The sequence below is a fragment of the Panthera tigris genome, chromosome A2 (genome assembly GCF_018350195.1).
Source record: "Panthera tigris isolate Pti1 chromosome A2, P.tigris_Pti1_mat1.1, whole genome shotgun sequence".
NCBI lineage: Eukaryota > Metazoa > Chordata > Mammalia > Carnivora > Felidae > Panthera > Panthera tigris.
In genome coordinates, this window is record NC_056661.1 from 65,470,999 (window position 1) to 65,493,335 (window position 22,337).

At 50.2% G+C, this 22,337-nt stretch overlaps 1 protein-coding gene across 1 annotated transcript in view; it reads right to left on the reverse strand.

Moving 5' to 3' along the window:
• COBL (cordon-bleu WH2 repeat protein) overlaps positions 1-22,337 on the reverse strand; it is a 188,875-nt gene that overhangs the window by 142,418 nt on the left and 24,120 nt on the right. The window contains exons 8-10 of the mRNA XM_042977199.1: positions 10,649-10,859; positions 8,742-8,970; positions 2,125-2,222 (exon numbers count right to left, since the gene is read on the reverse strand). Coding sequence (XP_042833133.1) covers positions 2,125-2,222; positions 8,742-8,970; positions 10,649-10,859 — 538 coding nt within the window. The remainder of the gene's footprint in view (positions 1-2,124; positions 2,223-8,741; positions 8,971-10,648; positions 10,860-22,337) is intronic.

Sequence of the window (22,337 nt, forward strand, 5' to 3'; positions counted from 1 at the left end):
TGCCCGGGGCGCCTGGATGGCTCAGTCAGTTAAGCGTCTGACTTTGGCTCAGGTCATGATCTCATAGTTTGTGAGTTCGAGCCCCGCATCGGGCTCTGTGCTGACAGCTTGGAGCCTGGAGCCTGCTTCGGATTCTGCGTCTCCCTCTCTCTCTGCCCCTTCTTCCGCTCACGCTCTATCTCTCTCTCTCAAAAATAAATAGAATATTAAAAAAAACTTAAAGTAATGATTTCACCCAACCCTCCTAGGATTCATGAAGAAAAGTGTGAACCAAGTACAGTGGGAGTAAGGGAGGAAGAGCCAGGGCACTGGAAGGACAGGCCGGTGTGGACTCAGACCGTGGTCAGCTCAGGGGCATGCAGCCTGTGCTTCCTCGACTGTGCAATGGGCTGGATACTACCCGTCAGCAGGCTTCCAGAAGACGAAGCTAAGCTGCATTTAGCACAGCCTCTCAATCCAGGAAGCGAAGAGGAACAAGGCCTGGAGAGGCTGGGGCCACAAACCACAGATACTCTGGTAAGAGAAGTCGAGGGCAAAATAAAACAAAGTAAGGGAGAGAGGAGGTGCAGGAGAAGGGAAACTAAGCGCAGCCTGACTGGGACAGCGCCAAGACGCCAGGACAGAAAGAATCCCGCAGCCTTGGCATTTTCCCAGTGTCCCCGGCGGTGGCGTAAGCCAGGCAGCCTCCCACCCCCACGCCACAGGCGACCTTATTTTGCTAAAACCAAAAGCGTTTCTTGTTTTTTTACTGGCTTTGCTGGCAGTTCCTTCCCTCCAAAGGAGTAAGACTCCAGAGGACTCTTGAGATCCCCGTGTGAGGAAATGGTAGGTTTTACTATGACTTGGTTCCATCAGGATCAAGGAGGACAGCGAGGAACGCAGTCTTGGAAAATGTGATCTCCCAGATTTCAGGAACCCAGAAGCCCCACATTTATAGAGTGAAGGGAAATTCAAACGCAAAAGTCGGAATCTGTAATTTCAAGTAATCCTGACCTGACCAGGAAAAAAAAAAAAAAGGAGAAGAGAGGAGGGGAGGGAAGAGAAAGGGGGAGGTGATGGGAGAGGAAGGAAGAGGGGGTGAGGAGGGGAGGGGAGAGAAAGGAGGAGGGGGTGGGGGAGGGGAGAGAAAAGAGGGGGAAAGGGGAGGAGAGAGAAAGGAAGAGGGGATGAGGAAGGGGGAGAGGAGAGAAAGGAGAAGGGGGAAGGGGGAGGAGGGGCTGGGAGGGAATACGGGATAGAGAGAAGGAAAGCACCAAGGATCTTGAGAGAAGTACAACGAGCACTGATTTTCAAAGGACACCTAGCAGCATCAGAGAAAGGGCATGTAACCAGTAACAAAAAAGAGATTCACAAAAGCAAAATCAAAGCATCAGGACACACAAAGAGGAAAATGAGCCGGTGTGTGTGGGTCACTGCCAAAGGCAACAGACACCTGCGGGAGGCCAAGCTCCTGAGCCACACTTGACCTTGGCTTTCACCCTGGAGCTCACTGCCCCCCCCTCCTCTGAACCAGAAACCACCGCGGGCCGGGGGTGCTGCGGGCTGTGCAGTCCGGATCTAAGCCCGGACCCTGAGCACCGTTATTTCCTGCTTCCCGTCCTCATCAGCAAAGTGGTGTGAACCGTCCCCTCCCTCGGCCTCCTGAACCGGGGAAATGAGATGCACAGGTCCGGGCGGTGGGCACAGGGGTTTCTCACCAGCACCAGGCTGCCCTCCCACTCTGCCTGGAACTGGATACAAATATGGAATCAGAGCCTGCCAGTGGCTGGACCGCTTTTGTCCTTTTAGTCTCACTAGGAAGGAGCAAATACTAGGGATTAGCAAAATATACCTTTTGGACACCGGGTGCCGTGCACGAGCCGGCAGAGCAGGGCTCGTGGCTTTGGGTCCCACTGGCGAACACAACATTATCACCCTGCTTTAGGAATCAAGTCTGGATGTATGTCAGTCACTTTCCTGCATATGAATAAGTTCCCTTTCACCTGAAGAATATTCCAGGTGGAATTCCTGATGGAATTAATATTATTACAAATATTTAGAAAAATTCCAAGACAGGGTGAGTACAAACATCCCACGCAACTATTTTTACGTAATGCAGAATCATACGTGTATTCAGCCCATTACCTTACTACTGCTTCTTTTATTAACTTTGAAAAATCCCAGAAATTTTTTCTTCTCTTTATCTGTCTCATCGTTGCCAAGCGATGATTTTCTGAAGGTTTCTGCGGAGAAAAGAAAAGTATCGTTATTATCAGTCTATGGAATGAGATTAAACACCACACTTTAAACATGTCGATAAATGAGTCCTCCACCCTTAAACTTTAGTTTGGTTTTTATAGGACAAACCAGCAACTATTGCTTTCAAAGCATTTTGAGGGGCGTCTCGGAGGCTCAGTCAGTTAATTGTCTGACTTCGGCACAGGTCATGATCTCACGGTTCATGGGTTTGAGCCCCGCGTTGGGCTCTGTGCTGACAGCTCAGAGCCTGGAGCCTGCTTCGGATTCTGTGTCTCCCTCTCTCTCTCCGCCCCTCCCCTGCTTGTGCTCAGTCTCACAAAAATAAATAAATGGAAACAAATTTTTAATAAAAAAAAGCATTTCAAGCCACCTCAAAGCCTCCAAGTCCCATTTATGAAATGACTAAAGGTTCTCACAATTTTCAGTGAGTTGGGTGGCATTTTCCTCTGGGTGGGATTGAACCCTGTGCATGAATGATAAAAACAAATCAATCAAGCAGTTCTAGGGTGGAACCATCCACTAGAAAAATGAAGTAAATCACACACGCTGTTTTACATTCTCTAGAGGCTGCGTCAAAAACAACCAGGTGTGATGTTAATAATGTATTTGTTTAATCTAATATTTCTAAAATATTATCATGCCATTAGATAAATGAGAGAGAAATTATTAATGAAATTGTTTTTTGAGAGAGAGAGAGGGCAGGGTAGGGGCAGAGAGAGAGGGGGCCACAGGATCTGAAGAGGGCTCTGAGCTGACAGCCCAATGTGGGGCTCGAGCTCAGGAACCACGAGATCATGACCTGAGCCAAAGTCAGACTGTTAACCCACTGAGCCACCCAGGCGCCCCATTAATGAGACATTTTAAATTCATTTTGGTGGTGGGACATGTGGGTGACTAAGTTGGTTAAGTGCCCAACTTTGGCTCAGATTATGATCTCACGGTTCGTGGGTTCAAGCCCCACGTTGGGCTCTGTGCTGACAGCTCAGAGCCTGGAGCCTGCCTCAGATTCTGTGTGTGTCTCTCTCTCTCTCCCCTCTCCTGCTCACACTCTGTCTCTTGCTCAAGAATAAACATACATAAAAAATTTTTTTTAAATTCATTTTGGTGCTGAGTGTGCGGGTCACAGCGCACATCTCAGCTCAGACTGGCCACACTCCACGTGCCTAAGGGCCACACGTGACTGGTGACTAGGACGGGGCCATCTGTGTTAAACATCCACTTCTGGAATTATGAGTGAGGTACAAACGCTCACTAAATAAAATAAATCAATAGCTTTCTGGCTTAAAAAAGGCCACTCGTTTCCAGAGCATGGACTGGCCGCGATGGTTTACCCGGGTGGTAGCTGACATAACCCTATGTGACCTGCCAGGATTCGTGTTTCCAGATCTGCTTTCTATGACCTCAACCCGAAGGTCTTCCTTCCCGATGACATTCTCCAGGAGCCCCCAGACGGGGACATCAAAGCCCAGACTTGTCGGGCAGCTGACGGCATCATGGCGTCACTGAGGCCTTGGGCCAGTTCCAGACCCCTGCCTCTGCGGTGGGGCCCAGCACCCCGCATTCACTCCCCGCTAACCCCTGGTGCTTCTGCTGCCGGGCTGTGGTTGAGAACCAGCAGAAGAGGGGTCAGGAGCGCCGAGGGCACACCGCTTTGCCACCCGACGCCAGGCCTCTGTCATGAACTCATCCGGTTCTTCTCTTCCAAGGCACCCAGAGATGCCAAGGCGGGGCATTGGGGTGTTCCTGAGGGACAGAAAGATGAATTTCCTGGCCCACTGCCAGCTGCTGGACAGCCCGACCGCCAATCCACGGGTAGGAAAATCTGGACTGGGATCACACAGTCTGCTGTCAGAACATCAACCCAAACAAGGTAAGCAGCAGGGAGCTTCTTTATCTGCTGGCCTAGAATTTCACCCTCCGATGAGAGCACACACACGAGAGCCGGTACGTTAGTAGCAAACGCATGAACGCTAATGCTGCCTCCCCAGCAAAGTAAAACCCAAGCACCCTCATTCCTTAAATTCTTCTGGGAGTGGCAAAGGTCCGGGGTTTAGTGCCGAAGCCCACGCCCTCGGTTACGTGCAGGCGACTCCAGCCAAGCCACTGGTGCCCTCCGATCCAGATCAGTGAGCGAGCGACTCCCATCGTGAGCCATGCACACACACACACACACACACACACACACACACACGCGCGCGCGCGCGCGCGCACAGATTTCACAGCTGATCGCACTGAAACCCTCCGCGCCAGGCACCGAGCTACGAAGGCTGAGCTGTGCTACGATACAGGGTAAAACTACACCCAGGTGAACAACAGTAGGCGTCGACAGGTGTATTTATAATCGATCGTGTGTCTAGCATTGAGGGCCACGTGAAGCCAAGGTAGTAAAATGTGTGGTGTCATAGAACTCGGCAGGCGAACGAGGGAACGTGTCACTGGCACACTGGGTATTACACCAACCACGGAAATGACAGACTGATCAGGAAACTGTCGCACAATCAAGCCTCTTTTTTCTTTCCCTGAATAGCAGTAGAGGTTGGTCACCAAGTCCGCAAGACTGGAGGCCGAGGGGCGGCCCAGCCGCCAGAGATGCCCGCGGTGATCCGAGAGGCACTCTCTTGTGTGGCCGCAGGCGGTGGCTGTCTGGAGGCAGCAGGGCCCCCAGGCGGATGATCTTAGGTGCGGAGGCGAGGGATGGGCGACTCTGTACTGAGAGGCGCCTTCTGTGAGGCCTCTGGGCCCCGGCAGACAATGCAGGAGGGAGCCAGAGCACTGGGTGTCCCTCCGTGTTCCTGTCAGCCCAAGTGTCGGCAGGTGGCCACCACATGTCACAGCCAGCACCTGGCCACGGACACACAGCCCGGCTGGGAGAACACATACACTCTCTGGTTCCAAACACACAATTTGAGCCTGGAACCTGTTTTCGTCCGGTTTACGCTGATTTACGAGAAGTTAAATACAAATCAAAGTTTCGAGGAGGACGTGCTCAATCTGTAAGCGTGCACACAACTGTGCCGAAGCATTAACGGGATTCGGAGAACAACAGAGATGAACGGAGCGGCGCGGGGGGATGGAATGGGGCTGCAGGGGCCCTGAAATAACCAGCTCATCCAAACCACTCACTCTTCCGGACGAGGAAAATGGAAGGTCAGGGCCGTTCAGCGGCCAGGGCACAGGCGCGAGCGAGCGAGCAAGCACGAGAGGAGCCGTAGGCCTGCGTTCTGCAGATGTGCGGCCCGTCACGAGCCCGTGTGCACAGCGCCGATCAGAGCCGTGCTGACCTCCGTCTGCCTATTGCCCTAGATCAGACCCGGGTGAACTGAGGAAGCCTTCACAGACAGGAGGTTCCTGCCCCAAACAACGACCATTCACAGTTCTTCTCAGGGGCGGATCCTTCTGTCGGCCGGACTTGTCTGCACGGTAGGACGGAGTAAACCTCAGCAGACAAGGAGTGTGCAGGGTGGCCTGGGCCACCGCAGTGTCAGAGCCCACACCCACGGGCTGTGTTTCCAGACCAACACCAAGATCTGTTTCATTACACTTTTGTACGTAAAAGACAAACACTCACCGGGATTTAAATGAACTTGGGTGTGTGTGTGTGTGGACAGTTCAAAGAGGTCACATAAATTCCAACATACAGGGGTGCCTGGGTGGCCCGGTCGGTTAAGCATCCGACTTCGGCTCAGGTCATGATCTCGTGGTTTATGGGTTCCAGCCCCCGTGTTGGACTCTGTGCTGGCAGCTCAGGGCCTGGAGCCTGCTTCCGATTCTGTGTCTCGCCCTCTCTCTGCCCCTGCTCTGCTTGTGTTCTCTCTCTCAAAAATAGATCAATAAAAACATTTAAATAAAATTCCAGTGTGACTATATGTATCCATGTATACGTGTGCATGTACGTGTAAATATAGGTGTATGTGAGCATACGTAAGGTTTACGATAAATGTCAGAAGAAATCTAAAAGCCAGAATGATCGTGTATATACGCTTCTATGACAGAAAAGATTAGACTTCACGATCTACACTGCCCCAAATTCTGCAGCAGACAGGATGGACCTCGCGGGCACCGGTGGACACGGGTGAAAAGGTAAACGGGGCATCTTCTGCAAGTGCTACTTCTGCTCTGCCCTGAAACTGTGTATTCCAGAAGGACCCATCTTCTGCAACGGCCTCCTTCACTGCTTAGCGGGTGGACGCACCGAGCGAACTCCCACACAAGGGACATTCTTCTCTTAGGCAACCAGGGTGTCAAGACGCCAAACCGAAGCCGCCTAGCAGCCGACAGACACGCCCCCGGAGGCCCGGCGTGGCAAGCCTGCGTTCCCTCAGCTCCTCTACACCAGTGCACTTGCATGCATCGTCCTAGCCCAGAGCCATGCAAAGTCCAGCTGGGGTGGGAGCAGGCCTGCAGGTTCACTGTACCTTGACAGCTCAGGGAAGGCTCCGACTGAGTTTTGGTCAGAAGAACTGGAAAAAGCAGGCAAGGAGAGAGTGAGGGCAAGCCTCGCTGGTCTGCACCAGCCCCTGAGTACAGCCTTGGCCCCCGCCCCCTGCAGGCCCCGGGGCCGGGGGGGGGGGGGGGGGGGGCGGGGGGGGTGGTGCTGTTTGCGCCCCTGCAGGAGAGGGGCCAAGTCCCCAGCCCCTGATCTCCTCCAGCCCGCCGCTGCCGGGCTGCTAAGAGCTCCTATGGAAGCAGGTGGCAGCAAAGCCTTCTGCTTCTCCAGCCTGCCAATCCCGGGAATTCCAGAAGAGTTGGGCCTCTGCCTAGCAAGGCCCCGCCTCCGGCCTTGGCCCCGCCTCCGGCCTTGGCCCCGCCTCCGGCCTTGGCCCCGCCTCCGGCCTTGGCCCCGCCTCCGGCCTTGGCCCCGCCTCCGGCCTTGGCCCTGCCCGCTCTGGAGCAGCTGCTGGCTGGGGAGGGGATGTAATGCAAGAGGGGCCTAGAGAGAGGGCTCCCCGCAGACATCTTCCGGAATGTTCTCCCTTCTTCCCAAATACTTGACTGCCAGTAGGGATAAAGGCGTTTGGCGGGGATGGTAATCAAATACTGCACAGCCGGCAGAGCACATGGCACCGTACGGTCCAGATGAAAGAGACACCGTGTCCCAGGCAGGGGCCGGTCACCCACCATGCCCGTGCCGGCTGTTACTCCTTTATTTTCTGGGGACGCTGCTGGGGTCCCAACAGATAGAGCTGATGACTGACCTAGAAGAGAAATGCGTGTTTGTGCAAGCTTTTTGCTTTTACATATTTGTGGGGACAGTTTTTCTTTCTTTTCTTTCCTTTTCTCTTTTTTTTTTTTTCTTGTCTTACCAAATGAAAGCTCTATTTCCAAAGAGGCACAGAAACCAAATTTAAACAAGGCTGATAAGAGCCTGACAGACACACCCACTATATCCAACCCTCGGAGCAGGTGCTGGGAATAATCTTGTCTGAGTTTTTGAGAGATGCGGCATAAAGCACAAGATGCATTGCTCTCAAATGTCAGAGCACTTTATTTTCTTTTTCTTTTTTTTTTTTTTTTGCAGGAATAAATAGTCTATGCATTTTATATGTGACTGAGCTAAAACCTTTCCTCGAATGGCAAATGAGACCTGGGGTCCAGAACCTGTGGGAGATTTGGCAGAGGAGAGAGATTCCATGATGATCACTGATTTTGCAATGACATCAGTAATAAGAGAAACAGATTTTCCCGGAAGAATCTGAAGGACACTAGAGAAACACGAAAAAACAGGATAGGTTTATACTTTAAAAACCCTACCCACTTGGTATCTGTGGAATAAATACAAGGCAACAGATCAAATGAGCCTCATTAAAAGGCACTTATATGAAGTTCGTTTCAGTAAGTTCTAAAGTCAAGGGCTATGTATTTATTTTTTTACTTGCTCATTCATTGATTTATTTTGGTCTGACAGCTGTTTCAATATGGTCAGCCCTTTGTGTCAATCAGGGAAATCTGCTTATGCACCTATCAGCCTCTGTGCCAACAGTGAATGGTCTCGAGAGCGGCCGCTCCCCCAGAGGCTCTGGGCCGTCAGGTCAAGTACCAAATTCACACGAGCATTAGGTGTCTCTGGCATCAACGCTGAGGAAGCCCCACATGGCCTTGTGGGTGGTTCTCGAGGACTGATCTCCTGAACTATAATTCATTCGGGCAGTTTTAGAAAAAGCTGAATTGTCAGCTGGTTCTGACAATGAGCAATGTTTGAGACTTGGGGCAGGTACTGAAAAAGAAATCCAAGAGAAACTGGTTCATGCAGGCTTTGTGAGTAGTTCTGGTCCAGGGCCTGTTTTTATTCACGTCACGGAAGCTCGCAGGAGACAGGGAATCAGCAGGACAGGCTCAGGATGGGGGGAGATGCATCATTACAATCGAGGGGAACAGGAACAGACCGAATTTACTTTCTGCCCACTTCAACTCTGGAAGAAGCTTGAGTGGCCTGAAAATCCAGGCACGGCGATTCCCGCCCGCGCTCTCCCCCAGCGGGCGTCAAAGACGCAGGGCGGCCTTACCTCGTTTATTGTCCCACGCGTAGAGTTCCTTGATCCCCAGCTCGTTGAGGGACTTGGACAGCTCCAGCTCCTCCCCGGCGATGTTGTCCCTGAGGAGCACCACGTGCTCTGGGCTAACCTCACACTTTGCGCAGATGACCGGGAGAATGTTCTGGAGCGGCACCTCAGGGCTCACACGCACCACGGCCTTTTGCGTTCGCAGGTAATTCACTACCAAGCGCACGGATTTCTGGAAGAACATACCGGACGAAAGTATTCTATAAGGGCGTGTTTGCACACGGCTCCAACCCCTATTGGTGTTCTAGAATGAGTGAGGCAAGATCTGGGGCAGCCCGAGCCCTTCTCCAGAAACTGAGTGGGTCATGGGGGGAAATGGCAGACTCCATAGTGAACAATATGCACCTGGAATAAACCACTGACCGTAGCCTCGCTCACTAAGGAACAAACTGCTAACAACACAAGGGAATGGACATCGGGAGGGATCCTGATTTATAATTTAACACCTACGCCTAACTACCATCTTTCAAGGATCCCAACAGACCTGAACACAAGGCACTTGCACATATTGTCTACATGAAAATCGTTTGAAAGTATCACGAATAATTCAATTTCAAGAAAAATCCTAAAAAAACCCCAAGATATCAAATTTTTGTTCAAATAGCCAGACCCACATAAATATATTAATATCTCTATAAGTATATACAGTATGTATACATGTCTGTGTATATACATATTTTTGTGTATATATACTACATACACATATTTAAGCTGGGACTACATAAGAGGCATACAGCAGACATATACATGTAATAAACATATAATGAGAGCCATTATAATCAGGGAAAAAACCAATCGGTTTGACTACACCTGATTCTAAATGTCTAGTGATAAACGGACCCGTCAAAAAAATTTTAATATGCCAAAGGTTCATTAAGGCAATTTTTTCTTGGCCTTTACTGACTCGACATTGTCCGAACGCCCTGAAGAGTAGACCCACTAAGTGCATGCTGAATAGTTCGTTGGATCCCATGCCCCTTTCCAGGGTATCGATGGCACCGATTATAATTTATTAACCACCCAAACCTAAAAACGTACAGAAGATGAACTGCTGGCCAAACTGCCATGTTTAAAAGCAGAAAAATTTAGTAGATATTCCAAGCACCTAAAAGCTTTCCAATGGCACTAAAAGATTCACAGCAAAGCTTTATTAAGAAGTACCATAAGCAGCTGGAATTCATTTTAACCAATAACCAAAAGCCTGAAATAAATCTGTGTATGAGATATTCCTCAAGTGCACTGAGTACAAATTTCGGACGTCAGTTTCTCCAAAGGGAAAACTCCTGTTTTTCCTCTGTCTAGGAGAAGTTCAAATCTTCCCCGTATCGCCATAGCTTCCTTGGACTGAAAGACCTAGGATTTTCTAGAGCGGTTCTACCTAATTCAACATGGTAGCCACGGGCTCCTTGTGGTTATTCCAATGTAAATGAATTAAAATTAAATACAATTAAAAGCTCAGTTTCTCAATCACACAAGTTGCATCACACCTGCTTAATAACTAGCTACACGCGTCAGGGGCGGCCTCCTTGGAACATGCAGGGTTACAGACCATTCCCATCTGTGCAGAAAGTTCCAGTGGATGGCTCTGGTCTAGACTGATTCCTCTTCTATAACATCCGAAGGAGCAAAGTTACAACCGTGAATGTTATTAAGCTCAGTTTACTTCCATCTTTGAAAAGAAGCCCAGTTAGGGCCTCACTTTGCCCAGCGTTGTTAGTAGGCATTCCAACAACAGCTGTCTGCAGGTGTTACTTAGATAAGAGGGGCCCCACCAGCCCCCTCCTCAACCCCTGGGCCACAGGTGTCTGCATATGTCCTCAGGTGACAAAGGGTCCGCTTGTCCTACTGACCTCAGGTGCTTTAGGTGGGCCAGGCTTAACCTTCTCTTCGGGAACTTTCTCTTTGAGAAACACAGTGTGCACATTCAGGGTCCCAACTAAAGTGTTTGGCTTAAAACTCAAAGGCTGTTGGGTTTCCGAAGACCGGATCTCCAGGGCATGGTGGGATGGATTCAGGTGGTTCTGAAGGCAAAGTTCAACCAGCAGGTCCATCATTGCATGGCTGCAAAAATGGAAACAAATCACATTAATTAGGGACGTTTGCACTCTCCCTTCGGTCAAGCTTGGGAAGGGCCAAACACATGAACCAGCAGGTGAATGTGCAGTCCTCTGTCTGGTCATGCTTATCAAGGGCAACGGCAGCTCGTGAATTCCTGACGCATGACTGTACTGGACGACACAGTCGTAACATCTGCAACACTAGTAAACAACAGAGCTGAAAAAGCGTCCAGTAGATCAAACCCGTAAGAGCGGGGGAAAGAGCTACACTTGTAGTTAAATCCATGGATATGCTGAGTTGAATCCTAGGAGGTCAGTTAGCACAAGTGAGATCACTAAAAACTAGACTTTCAGTTATTCAAAATTATAATGTATCTTAAAAACTGAAGATTTTAAGTTGAAGATGATAGCTAAAAAAAAAAAAAAAAGCATGGCTTTAAAAAAAAAAAACAACTAAGAAAATGCCCTAGTTTGAATGTCCAAGATTTTCATAATGTCCCCCACCACAGGGGATTATTTACCATGGGAGAAGAATAACAGTGTGGATTCCTCCAAAGAATTTCATTTGCCTCTTTTATATCTGCCGGGCAGAATGCTTTTATATTTAAAGCCGACCTCTCTTTCCTGAAATTTCCCAAGCAATGGAGCATATACACCTTTCAAAAAGCATACGTCTTTCCTCTGATTTCTTTTTTAGTTTTTTAAGTGTTTATTTATTTTTGAGAGAGACAGAGGGAGACAGAGCGTGAGCGGGGGAGGGGGAGACAGAGAGTGAGACACAGAATCCAAAGCAGGCTTCAGGTTCTGAGCTGTCAGCGCGGAGCCCGACGCGGGGCTCAAACTCACAAACCATGAGACCGTGACCTGAGCTGAAGTGGATGCTTAACCGACTGAGCCACCCAGCTGTCCCCAAAACAACTTTTTAGAGCCATCTCCTCTATGACAGTATTTGCTCCCACCTGGGAAGTAATTAACAGCATGTGTGTGAATTGGGGGATACTCGGGGACACTGGCGTCACCCGAGTTCAGGAGACTCCTGGCCCCCTGGACTGTGATGGGGCATCTGTAGGGCTGATGAAGCGCCCACCCTCGCCAAGTGCCCCAGCACACACAGCCACACCAGCTAATAACACTGTAAACTTGGATTCCTTCAGCTCCAGGGCAAAAATCATCTTTATTCTGACAGCGAGATTAATGCAATACAACAAAAAGGCTGCAAGATGTGAGGACGTTCCACTGAAAACTTCCATACGCAGGGGCGCCTGGGGGGCTCAAGTCACTAGAGCATCCGACTTCGGCTCAGGTCACGATCTCAAGGCTGCTGGGTTCGAGTCCCGCGTCGGGCTCTGTGCTGACAGCTCAGAGCCTGGAGCCTGCTTCGGATTCTGTGTCTCCCTCTCTCCCTGCCCCTCCCCACTTGTGGTCTGTCTCTCTCTCTCAAAAATCAATAAAACATAAAAAAAAAAAGCCTCAGTACAGAAAGCAGACTTCTAACAATGCTAAAATGACCTCATGTTATTTGTTCCCATGCCCTGTGTATCCTTGATGGCACTTACACACTCCCCTTCTCAGTCACCCAGGCTGAGGGGTGGGGTCTCCAGGAAAAGGCAGATGGGCCTGGGACCCTGGTCCATCTGACGCTCGCTCCTTTCCTGTCTCTGTCTCCACCCACAGTCTACTGGCACCAGGGTAAGCACACACAAATAAATCGCCAGACAAGTATTTGAATTAATCTTAGAATATAAACCAGAAAGAACACAAAAGCTAGTAATGTCACTCTTCTGTTCTTTTAATGCAATACTTGGTGACATATTGGAAACACTGAATTAGATGCTATAAAAGGGAGCAGCCAGCCCTGGGACAGGGTGGCATTTGCCCCCATTACTGAGAGTAAGTAAGCATCCTGACCTCACGCAAGCCAGTACTTAACTGGATGTGCTAATATAGTCACGTACCCATTTTCCGCCCGAATAAAGAAGGGGGTGCCCAAGTCTCTGCCTTGCGTGTCCAGTGGCTTTCCTCCCAGAACTGACCGATCCATGCTGGCCTTTGCTATCTCACTTAACGCAGGATGGGTTCCTTCCCACAGAGAGCTCCTCATGTTCAAGTTACAGCGATATTGTCAAGAACTGAGGGTGGAAGGCAGTTTCTCAACAAAATTTTGGGGGCGGGTGGGGGAGGAAGAAGTTCCAAAGAAAATTCTATGTGCTGGAGGCCTGTCTCCTCAAATTTACTATTAAATTGGGGGGAGGTGGGGCACCCGGGTGGCTCAGTTGTTTGAGTGTCTGACTTGGGTTCATTGAGTTCGAGCCCTGCGTCGGGCTCGTTGCTGTCGGTGCGGAGCTCGCTTTAGATCCTGTCTCCCTCTCTCTCTGCCTCTCTCTCTCTAAAAAAAAAAAAAAAAAAAAAAAAAAACTGGGGGGAGGAGAAGGCAGCAAAGCAAAACAAAACACTGTTAAGAGCATGATCATAAAACTCAACACCAGACGCCTGGCCGTCACATGTGCTTAAATTTTACGAGGAACACAGAGGCCAATTACAAAGTCAACCTGTTCCAGCACACTGGACACTATCTTTTCCCAGTGGCAAGAGCCCAAGCCAAGACAGAGGGGCTCCCACAGGGATGTAAGGAGGTTTTGGGGTGACAGGAACTCAGGCTTTGATAGCTGTCTTGCTCTCCTTCGGGACATCTGTATCGGTGACCCCCAGAGGGGCGCGGCTGATGAGGACTGAACCTGGGCTTCACTTAAGCAGCTGGACGTGCACCAGTACAAACACAAGGACTTGGATTCGAAAGCATGACCTGATTTTACAACATCTCCTGCAGGGTCTGCCGCTCGGTGTGACCCTTCCCCAGGCTCATTTAAAACACGACCTGGGGCGCCTGGGTGGCTCAGTCGGTTAAGCATCCGACTTCGGCTCAGGTCATGGTCTCGCGGTCCGTGAGTTCGAGCCCCGCGTCGGGCTCTGTGCTGACAGCTCGGAGCCTGGAGCCTGTTTCAGATTCTGTGTCTCCCTCTCTCTGACCCTCCCCCTATTCATGCTCTGTCTCTCTCTGTCTCAAAAATAAATAAATGTTTAAAAAAATAAATAAAAAATAAAAATAAAACACAACCTGATTTACTACTGCCCTGCTATACGCCTTTCAGGTTCACGTCCATGTAAAATGAGGCACGTGGGGGTGGGTGGCCTTTCTGCCCCACCGGTTAATCTGCCATCAGCTGCCATTTAAAATGCCAAACTCCCAAGAGTAAGCCAGTTCTTCCAAGGCTCCTCTGATGCTCCTGGAAAAAGTCACCCAGAAAGAGAGGAAAGCCAAAGCACAATGGCAGTGCCCAGTGATAGGCAGAGACACCTCCTGGTCCCCGTGGGCTTCTGTTACAGATTCACCTGTGGAGAGCTGACAGCTTCTCCAATGGGGTATCAGTGTGTGCCCTCCTGGGGTTGTAGCAAGTCCCTATGCCACTGGGCCACAGGAAGGAACCTTCCAGAGAATGGAGAAGGTTGCCTGCTTGGAACCTTCTGGAGACTGGAAAAGGTTGCCTGCTTAGAACCTTCTGGAGACTGGAAGAGGTTATCTGTTAAGAAACTTCTGGAGACAGGAAGAGGTTGCCTGCTTACTCATACACATTCTCCTCACATCCTGAGCCTGACCCCTCCATACCTCCCCCGCTACCTGCCCTTGGATGCAGCAACACCTGACCCTGATGTGCAGCTTTGCACACACCAGCCGTGTGAGGGGAGCTTCCCCGGGATGCTGTCCCAGCACCGCCACTCACCAGTTCTCAGACCCACCCCCCATGCCTCAGTTTCCTCACCAGTGAGGGCATTAATGACAGCATCCACCTGTTAGAGACTTAAGTCAATGAACATTTGTAAGGCACTGAGCACAGTGTCGGGAATTTGTAAATGTGATGTGTTTGCAAAATACATGAGTTGACTCATTCCTGTCTTTTCTGCTTTGGGATTCTGTGCAGTGAGATGCTGTACCCGGCTCAGAGCAGACATCCCGTCTGTATGTGGCTGAGCTCCATCCTGCTCTCAGCAAACGCCAAGATTCCAAGTGGCATCCTTGAGACACTGCACCGTGAAGTTTCCCCAATCTTACAATGAAGCAAACTAAGGCAATCAGACAGGCTCACAATGTCAAACGAAGAGTCAGGTGTATTAAGAAAGCTGTCTAGACCATCAGTGCTAAGCACCCAAAGCACACCCTGCATTAACACTGCTGGGGACAACTGTGTCCTCCCCAAATTCATGTTGAATCCCTAACCCCCAACATATTTGGAGACGGGGCCTCTAAGGATGGGATTATGGTTACAGGAGGCCATAGCGTGGCACTAATCCGGTAGGATTAGTGTCCTTATAAGAAGGGGCACCAGAGAGCTGGCTCTGTGTATCCACAAAGAAGAGGTCATGAGCACAGAGCTATGGCAGCTGCCTATGACCCAGGATGATGCCTCAGAAGGAAATCTACCCGCCTGTACCGTGACCTTGACTTCCAGACGCCAGAGCTCCGAGAAGCCATGTGTGTTGTTGAAGACCCCAGTGTCTAGTATTTTAAGGCAGTCTGAACTAAGACTAACACGAACACCCTTTGCAGGGTCTCTCTCTCTCTCTCTCTCTCTGATCCCAAGTACTAGAGGACTGATCACCCCAAACCACATTACTAGGGGTGCAGGGGTCGCGTGGCAGATGCTAGGGGTGCAGGGGTCACGCGGCGGACCTCCAGGGTTTCCTCTCCCAACTGCTCCTCAATATTGATTTTCCCTCCGGCCTCTTTAATCTGTTCCCCAAATGTCTCTTAACTGCTCCTAACATAGGAATGATATTTACTTCCTGGTATTTGTGGCGATCTCTGTTTTTAAGTTTAAAAAGGATATACAATTTTTCCCCACATCTTTCTTTTAAAAAACACAATTACAAGGGCGTCTGGGTGGCGCAGTCGGTTAAGTGCCCGACTTCGGCTCAGGTCATGGTCTCACGGTTTGTGGTTTGAGCCCCATATTGGGCTCTGTGCTGACAGCTCGGAGCCTGGAGCCTGGAGCCTGCTTCGGTTTCTGTGTCTTTCTCTCCCCACCCCCGCCCCGCCCCTCTCCCCAACTTGTGCACATGCTCCCTCTCTCTCTTTAAAAAAAAAAAAAATTGATAAGGAAAAGCCAGTCCTCTTTCACATGGTTCTTTTACAAATCCTGGCAGGGTGATGGTCAGCCTGTGCCCACAGTCTTGCCAGATGCAGAGCACTCAGGACCAGAGAAAAGGAGAGGGCTCTTGGGGACCATGGGGCTGGGAAGTCAGAGAGGCCACGTCATCCTACTCTCGTCAAGCTGGGCCAGGCAACGAGTCGAGGTAATGAGTCGCCCCTCTCTGGGATGCACTCCTGTCTACACCGCAAGGCCTGCCCCTCTCTGGGACACACTCCTGTCTACACTGCAAGGCCTGCCCCTCTCTGGGACACACTCCTGTCTACACCGCAAAGCCTTCCCTTCTCTGGGACGCACTCCTGTCTACACCGCAAAGCCTGTCCCTCTCTGGGACGCACTCTCGTCTATATCGCAAAGCTTGCCCCTCTCTGGGATGCACTCTCATCTACACTGCAAAGCCTGCCTGTGGTCAGGCTGCTGAGGGTCATTCCTGAGCTGCATACACTAACCTTAATTCCTGCCTTCTTCCTGCCATCCAGCCAGTGAGACCCTGGGCTCCCTCTCGGGGACTGCGCACTTCTCCAGGTCGTTCTCACACAGCCAGTGGCATGTGTTGCAGCCGGGGTTCTTGAAGTTTAACATATAATCTGAAATTTGGGGTGTATTGAAGGTCAGATTGCTGGGCTCCACTCAGAGTTTCTGATTCACCAGGACTGGTCTGGGAATTTGTATTTCTTTTCTTTTATTTATTTACTCAGTTTTTTAGTTTATTTATATTCTGAAAGACAGAGAGAGCAGGGGTGGGGCAGAGAAAGAGAGAGAGAGAATCCACACTGTCAGCACTGAGCCCAATGTGGGGCTTGAACTCACGAACCATGAGATCGTGACCTGGGCCGAAACCAAGAGTCAGACGCTCAATCGACGGAGCCCCTCAGGCGCCCGGGGAATCCCTCTTTCTGACAAGTTCCCAGGGCTGCGGCCGCCGTTGGTCTGGGACCACACTTGGAAAACTACTGCACTCGCAGTACTCCTGAAATGAGCATTTAGTACAAATACATTCATTAGATGAACGGGTCCCTCAGTGCCCGGGTTACAAATTACGTTCAGGTAGCTACTCCTGGCCATGATGTTAAAACAAACACACTTCATCTGCACGCACCGTCGAACCCGAAACTGGTCGAACGCAGCCTAGTTTCTTACTGGCCTTTCGTAAGAGGCCAGTAGGAGCCCCAAGTCTTGAGTAAGGCAAGATGTAGCTACAAGGGAGCCCGTCCAGATGGCAGCTCCATGTGGCATCAGAGGGGCAGGGCATGGCAAGGCGTGCGCAGGGCCAGCCAAGAGGCGGTCCCGACAGACGAGGTCGGGTACAAAGGAACACACAGGCAGGACACACAAAGGGACAATGAAGGGACAGGAGACTGAAGAAGCCCACAGCCAGAGAAGCTCGTGGGTCAGAGACAGGGCTCTACGTTCAAGGCTAGGGTCACCGACTAGGGTCTGGTCCTGGGCCCGTCAAGTGAGGCCGGAGGGAACGAGACGGCAGCAAAATGACCAGGGGAACCTTCACCTCACGTACAAGTCTGAAGCCAAGTCATCAGGATGACGGCACCAGAGTCCCCAAATCTTGCTGGCCACACCCTCACAGAACCCAAATGCCTCGCGGGGCCAGGCAGCCACCACAGCCCGCAAGTGGTCTCAGTACGTGACCCTGGGGACAGATGGGGTTATGCCAACTGGACGGACGTGACCTCTCTAAGGCTTTTCAAACTGTTTGCAAAACCATGCTGGTCGGAACACCTTGACCTAGAGAGAAACGTGCAGAGGCTGGAGAGCCTGATAAGTTTTCTGGCCACGGGCTGTTAGCTGGGGAGGTGTGGACAGGTGATATCAACATGGGTGCAGGCTGGTTAAGCTCTCCCCACGTAACTTGTGCTCTCTCGGAACTTGGACCTCATCACCCTTGACCTCTATCTTGGAGGACATCTTCCTGCAAGTCTGGAGCCTCCTGCGTCCAGGTCATAACACAAGCAGGCTTTTGCTTCTTACGTGGCAGGTGAGCCAATGCGCCCCCTGGGGGGAGCTGATTCACAGCCTATTACGTGTAATTTTTTTTTTTTTTTTTTGAGAGAGAGAGCATGAGTGGAGTCAGGGAGGAGAGGGAGAGAGAGAAAATCCCAAGCGGTTTCTACACTCAGTGTCGAGTCTGATGCAGGGCCCGATTCCATGACCCTGGGATCATGACCTGAGCCCAAATCAAGAGTCAGACACTCAACTGACTGAGCCACCCAGGTGCCTCTGCCCAATTACCTTGAAAGTTATATTAGTGTTTATTTTATTACTTTTTAATATTTCTATAGTTTTGAGAGACAGAGAGAGACAGAGTGCGAGCAGGGGAGGGGCAAAGAGAGAGAGGGAGGGAGACACAGAATCTGAAGCAGGCTCCAGGCTCTGAGCTGTCAGCACAGAGCCCGATGTGGGGCTCGAACTCATGAACTGTGAGATCACGACCTGAGCCAAACTCAGACGCCTAACTGAATGAGTCACACAGGTGCCCCTCTTATTTTGATTAAAAAAAAAATGTTTTTAAGGTTTGTTTAATTTTGAGAGAGACAGAGAGCGAGCAGGGGAGGGGGAGAGAAAGAGGGAGACACAGAATCCGAAGCAGGTTCCAGGCTCTGAGCCGTCAGCACAGAGCCCGATGCGGGGCTCAAACTCACGAACCGTGAGATCATGACCTGAGCTGAAGTCGGACGCTCAACCGACTGAGCTACCCAGGTGACCTTATACACTCTTTAAAAATTTTTGTTTCTGTTTGAGACAGAGAGAGACAGAGCATGAGCAGAGGAGGGGCAGAGAGAGAGGGAGGCACAGAATCTGAAGCAGGCTCTGGGCTCCGAGCTGTCAGCACAGAGCCCAACATGGGGCTCGAACTCACGAACCGTGAGATCATGACCTGAGCCAAAATCGGACGCTTAATCGACTGAGCTACCCAGGCACCTGTTAGTGTTTATTTTATACATGCGTGTGAAATTTGCATGTTTTAACATTTTTAGAAATGCTTATTTATTTTTGAGAGAGAGTATGAGCCGGGGAGGGGCAGAGAGAAGATTGGAAGCGAAGCGAGCTCTGTGCTGACAGCAGAGCTTGGTGCGGGGCTGGAACTCACAAACTGTGAGATCACGAGCTGAGCCGAGGTCTGACCCTAACTGATTGGCCCCCCCAGGCATTGCAGCCCAGTTATCTTTCAAGTTATGTTAGTGTTTATCTTAAATGTGCACGTGAAATCTGCACGCTGCTTTTAACAGAAGACTAGTGCTCCCTATACTTGAGGAAAATGAATGCTCTGATGTGCCCGTTTTCTCACGACTTGCTTGGCACTGGAACAGAGCTTTGTGTCCCCAGAGGCATTCGTAATCTTGTTTGATGGGGACCCGGGGCGCTCAGGAGACTCGGCCCCACACGGCTGCCTCACGTCCGGGCCCTTGGATCTCCCTGTCTCTTGCACAAACGGGTCATTTTGCAAGTGAGTTTTATTTCCTTCTGCTTGCTGGGATGTCCTCCTCCTCGTGCTCCAGAAAAGTTAGGTGTTAGGGGGATGCCTGGGTGGCCCAGTCGGTGAAGCATCGTACTTTGGCTCAGGTCGTGATCTCACGGTTTGTGGGTTCGAGCCCTGCATCAGGCTCTGTGCTGGCAGTTCGGAGCCTGGAGCCTGTTTCGGATTCTGTGTCTCCCTCTTTCCCTCTCTCTTTCAAAAGTAAATAAATAAACGTTACAAAAAATTAAAAAAGAAAAAAAGAAAGATGGTCCCGCAAGGTCATCGACGACAGACTTTGGGGGAGGAGGATGTGTCCGGCAGGCTTCCTGACTGTAAGGAGCGTCCCACTTTGGGGGGACGTAGACAAGAGGGGAGATCATGCGTGGAGGGGGGTGGGGGGGGCAGGGAAATCTCTGTGCTTTCCTCTCAATTCGAGGGAACTACAGCTGTTCTAGAAAAATTAAAAGTGTTCTAAAAGAAGATATTGCCCAAACAGAAATGTCAATCGACTAAACCAATTTGTTAGCCAGCTATTTAGGGAGATGCCTTCTTGTGGCTGCCTCCCCAGCACCAGAACTGGACTTTCTCACCTCACCTCCTCACCTTGCTGAGCAGCAGAGAACAAGCTTCCTTTGGCCCCCAGAGCCCCGGGCTCCTCGGGAGAGGCTTCCCCAACACATCGGGGGGCGAGGGGTGAAGGCACCCCAGAGCTTATGGCGGCTCACAGCCTCCCTCCCCTTTACCTTGGAACAGGTATGCTCTCTCCAGAAGGAACGAGAAACCCAATGCCTGTGCTATGAGAGCCTGTGCCGTTCCAGAAGCTCTGGGGCCCGAAAACCCCTGAACAATTTTAAGTGCGTCTGTGGGAAAGGGGGTCCAACGGCCTCTGCTGGAAGAATCGCAGGAATGAATTCCGAGGGAGATTTCCTGTGTTTCCGCAGAGGGAACATCGGCCTTTTCCTGCCCTGGGGCCTCCTGGGTTTATGTGCCAACATGGACCTGATTTCCCACGTCGAAAGACACAGCCCCAATATTCTAGAGGCTGGCACAGCTTATGAGGCTCTCTTTCGGCTAAGGTCTTTTCAAAGGTCTTTTCGTTAAGTGTGCCCCAGCTAAAGCGATGGAACTGAATTGGTGGCCTCGTTTACCACCCACATGCCGTGCTGGTAACACCATTCCTAAACACAGACCACAGCATTTCTCTTAGGAATGGCCCAGAAAGAACAGGGGCGCCTGGGCGGCTTAGTCGGTTGAGCGTCTGACTCTTGATTTGGGTTCAGATCATGTTCTCATGGTTCGTGAGACTAAGCCCTGCGTCAGGCTTTGCACTGAGCATGCTTGGAATTCTCTCTCTCTCTTTCTGCTCCTTCCCAAGTTGTGTGTGTCTGTGTGTGTGTGTGTATGTGTGTGTGTGTGTGTTCTCTCTCTCAAAATTAAATAAACTTAAAAAAACAAAAAAGAACGGCCCAGAACAAGAATTCTTATGTCACAATTTCTATAAGAACAGACTGAGTCTTTCATTTAAGTTTCTAAATCCAAAGGAAGCTTAAAAAAAAAAAAAAAAGAACAAACATCAGTCATACACAGAACGCCATCAGCAGACTGCAATAAACTAATGTTCTCTCTAGGAGAATCTTTCCTAACAGGAGAAAGCATGCTTAAGGGGCTGATTACAAATTACAAACTGCTTGCTTGTCCCATGAACTATGGGACATGTTCTCTAGAAAAACTGGAGAGAGAAACCACATCGATTAGTAATTAGTAGATCTATTTGAGGCAAGGGTCAGGAATTGGGACTTCAACCCACTCGGGTATTATTAAAGAGTGTGACATATAAAACCAGTTCCCCAAGCAAGCACCTGCTGTATCAGCAAGGGTCACAATGCCAAGGACCCAGTTACGAAAGCCCACAGGCTGCAGCTCTGACTCACTTAATCCTGCAGGAAGCCTGGGAGAAAGGGTTATACTTCACTGTTGGGAAAGAGGAAAGTGTTTTCATATCCCTCGTTAAAGCTGCCTGTATTCTCCTGGCTACAAACTACCCAGTGGTAGTTTCTACTTTGTAAGGAAAAGAAATTTTTTTAAGGATAAAATTGGAAGAACGTGTTCAGTTTGGAAATGGTGTTTGGGGGCGCCCGGGTGGCTCAGTCGGTTAAGCATCTGATGACTGGTTTCGGCTCAGGTCTCGATCTCATGGTTTGTGAGATGGAGCCCCGCGTCGGGCTCTGCGTTGAAGGTGCGGAGCCTGCGTGGGAGCTTGGGACTCTCTCTCTCCCTCTCTCTGCCCCTCCCCTGCTTGCACTTGTGTGTGTGTTCTCTCTCTCTCTCTCAAAATAAATAAAAAAATAAATAAACCAAAAAAAGAAAATGGGGACGCCTGGGTGGCTCAGTTGGTTAAGCATCCAACTGCAGCTCAGGTCATGATCTCACGGTTCGTGAGTTCAAGCCCCGTGTCCGGCTCTGTGCTGACAGCTCCCAGCCTGGAGTCTGCTTCCAGTTCTGTCTCCATGTCTCTCTCTCTCTGCTCCTCTCTCCCTCTCTCTCCCTCTCAAAAATAAATAAACATTAAAAAAAATTAAAAAAATATATATGTAAAGAAAGAAAATGACTTTCAAAATAATATTTGTACTTGTCAGGCAGGCATTCTGTCTCTCTGCGTGCATTCGCACATATGAGAGTATCGCGACGGGACTCAGAGGCCACCTTCCCAAAAAATACGTAAGCAGATTGACAGTGGCAGTGGTTTCACGGGGGGTACACTTAGCTACAGGCCCATCGGGTAGGTCACAGTCAATATTCACAG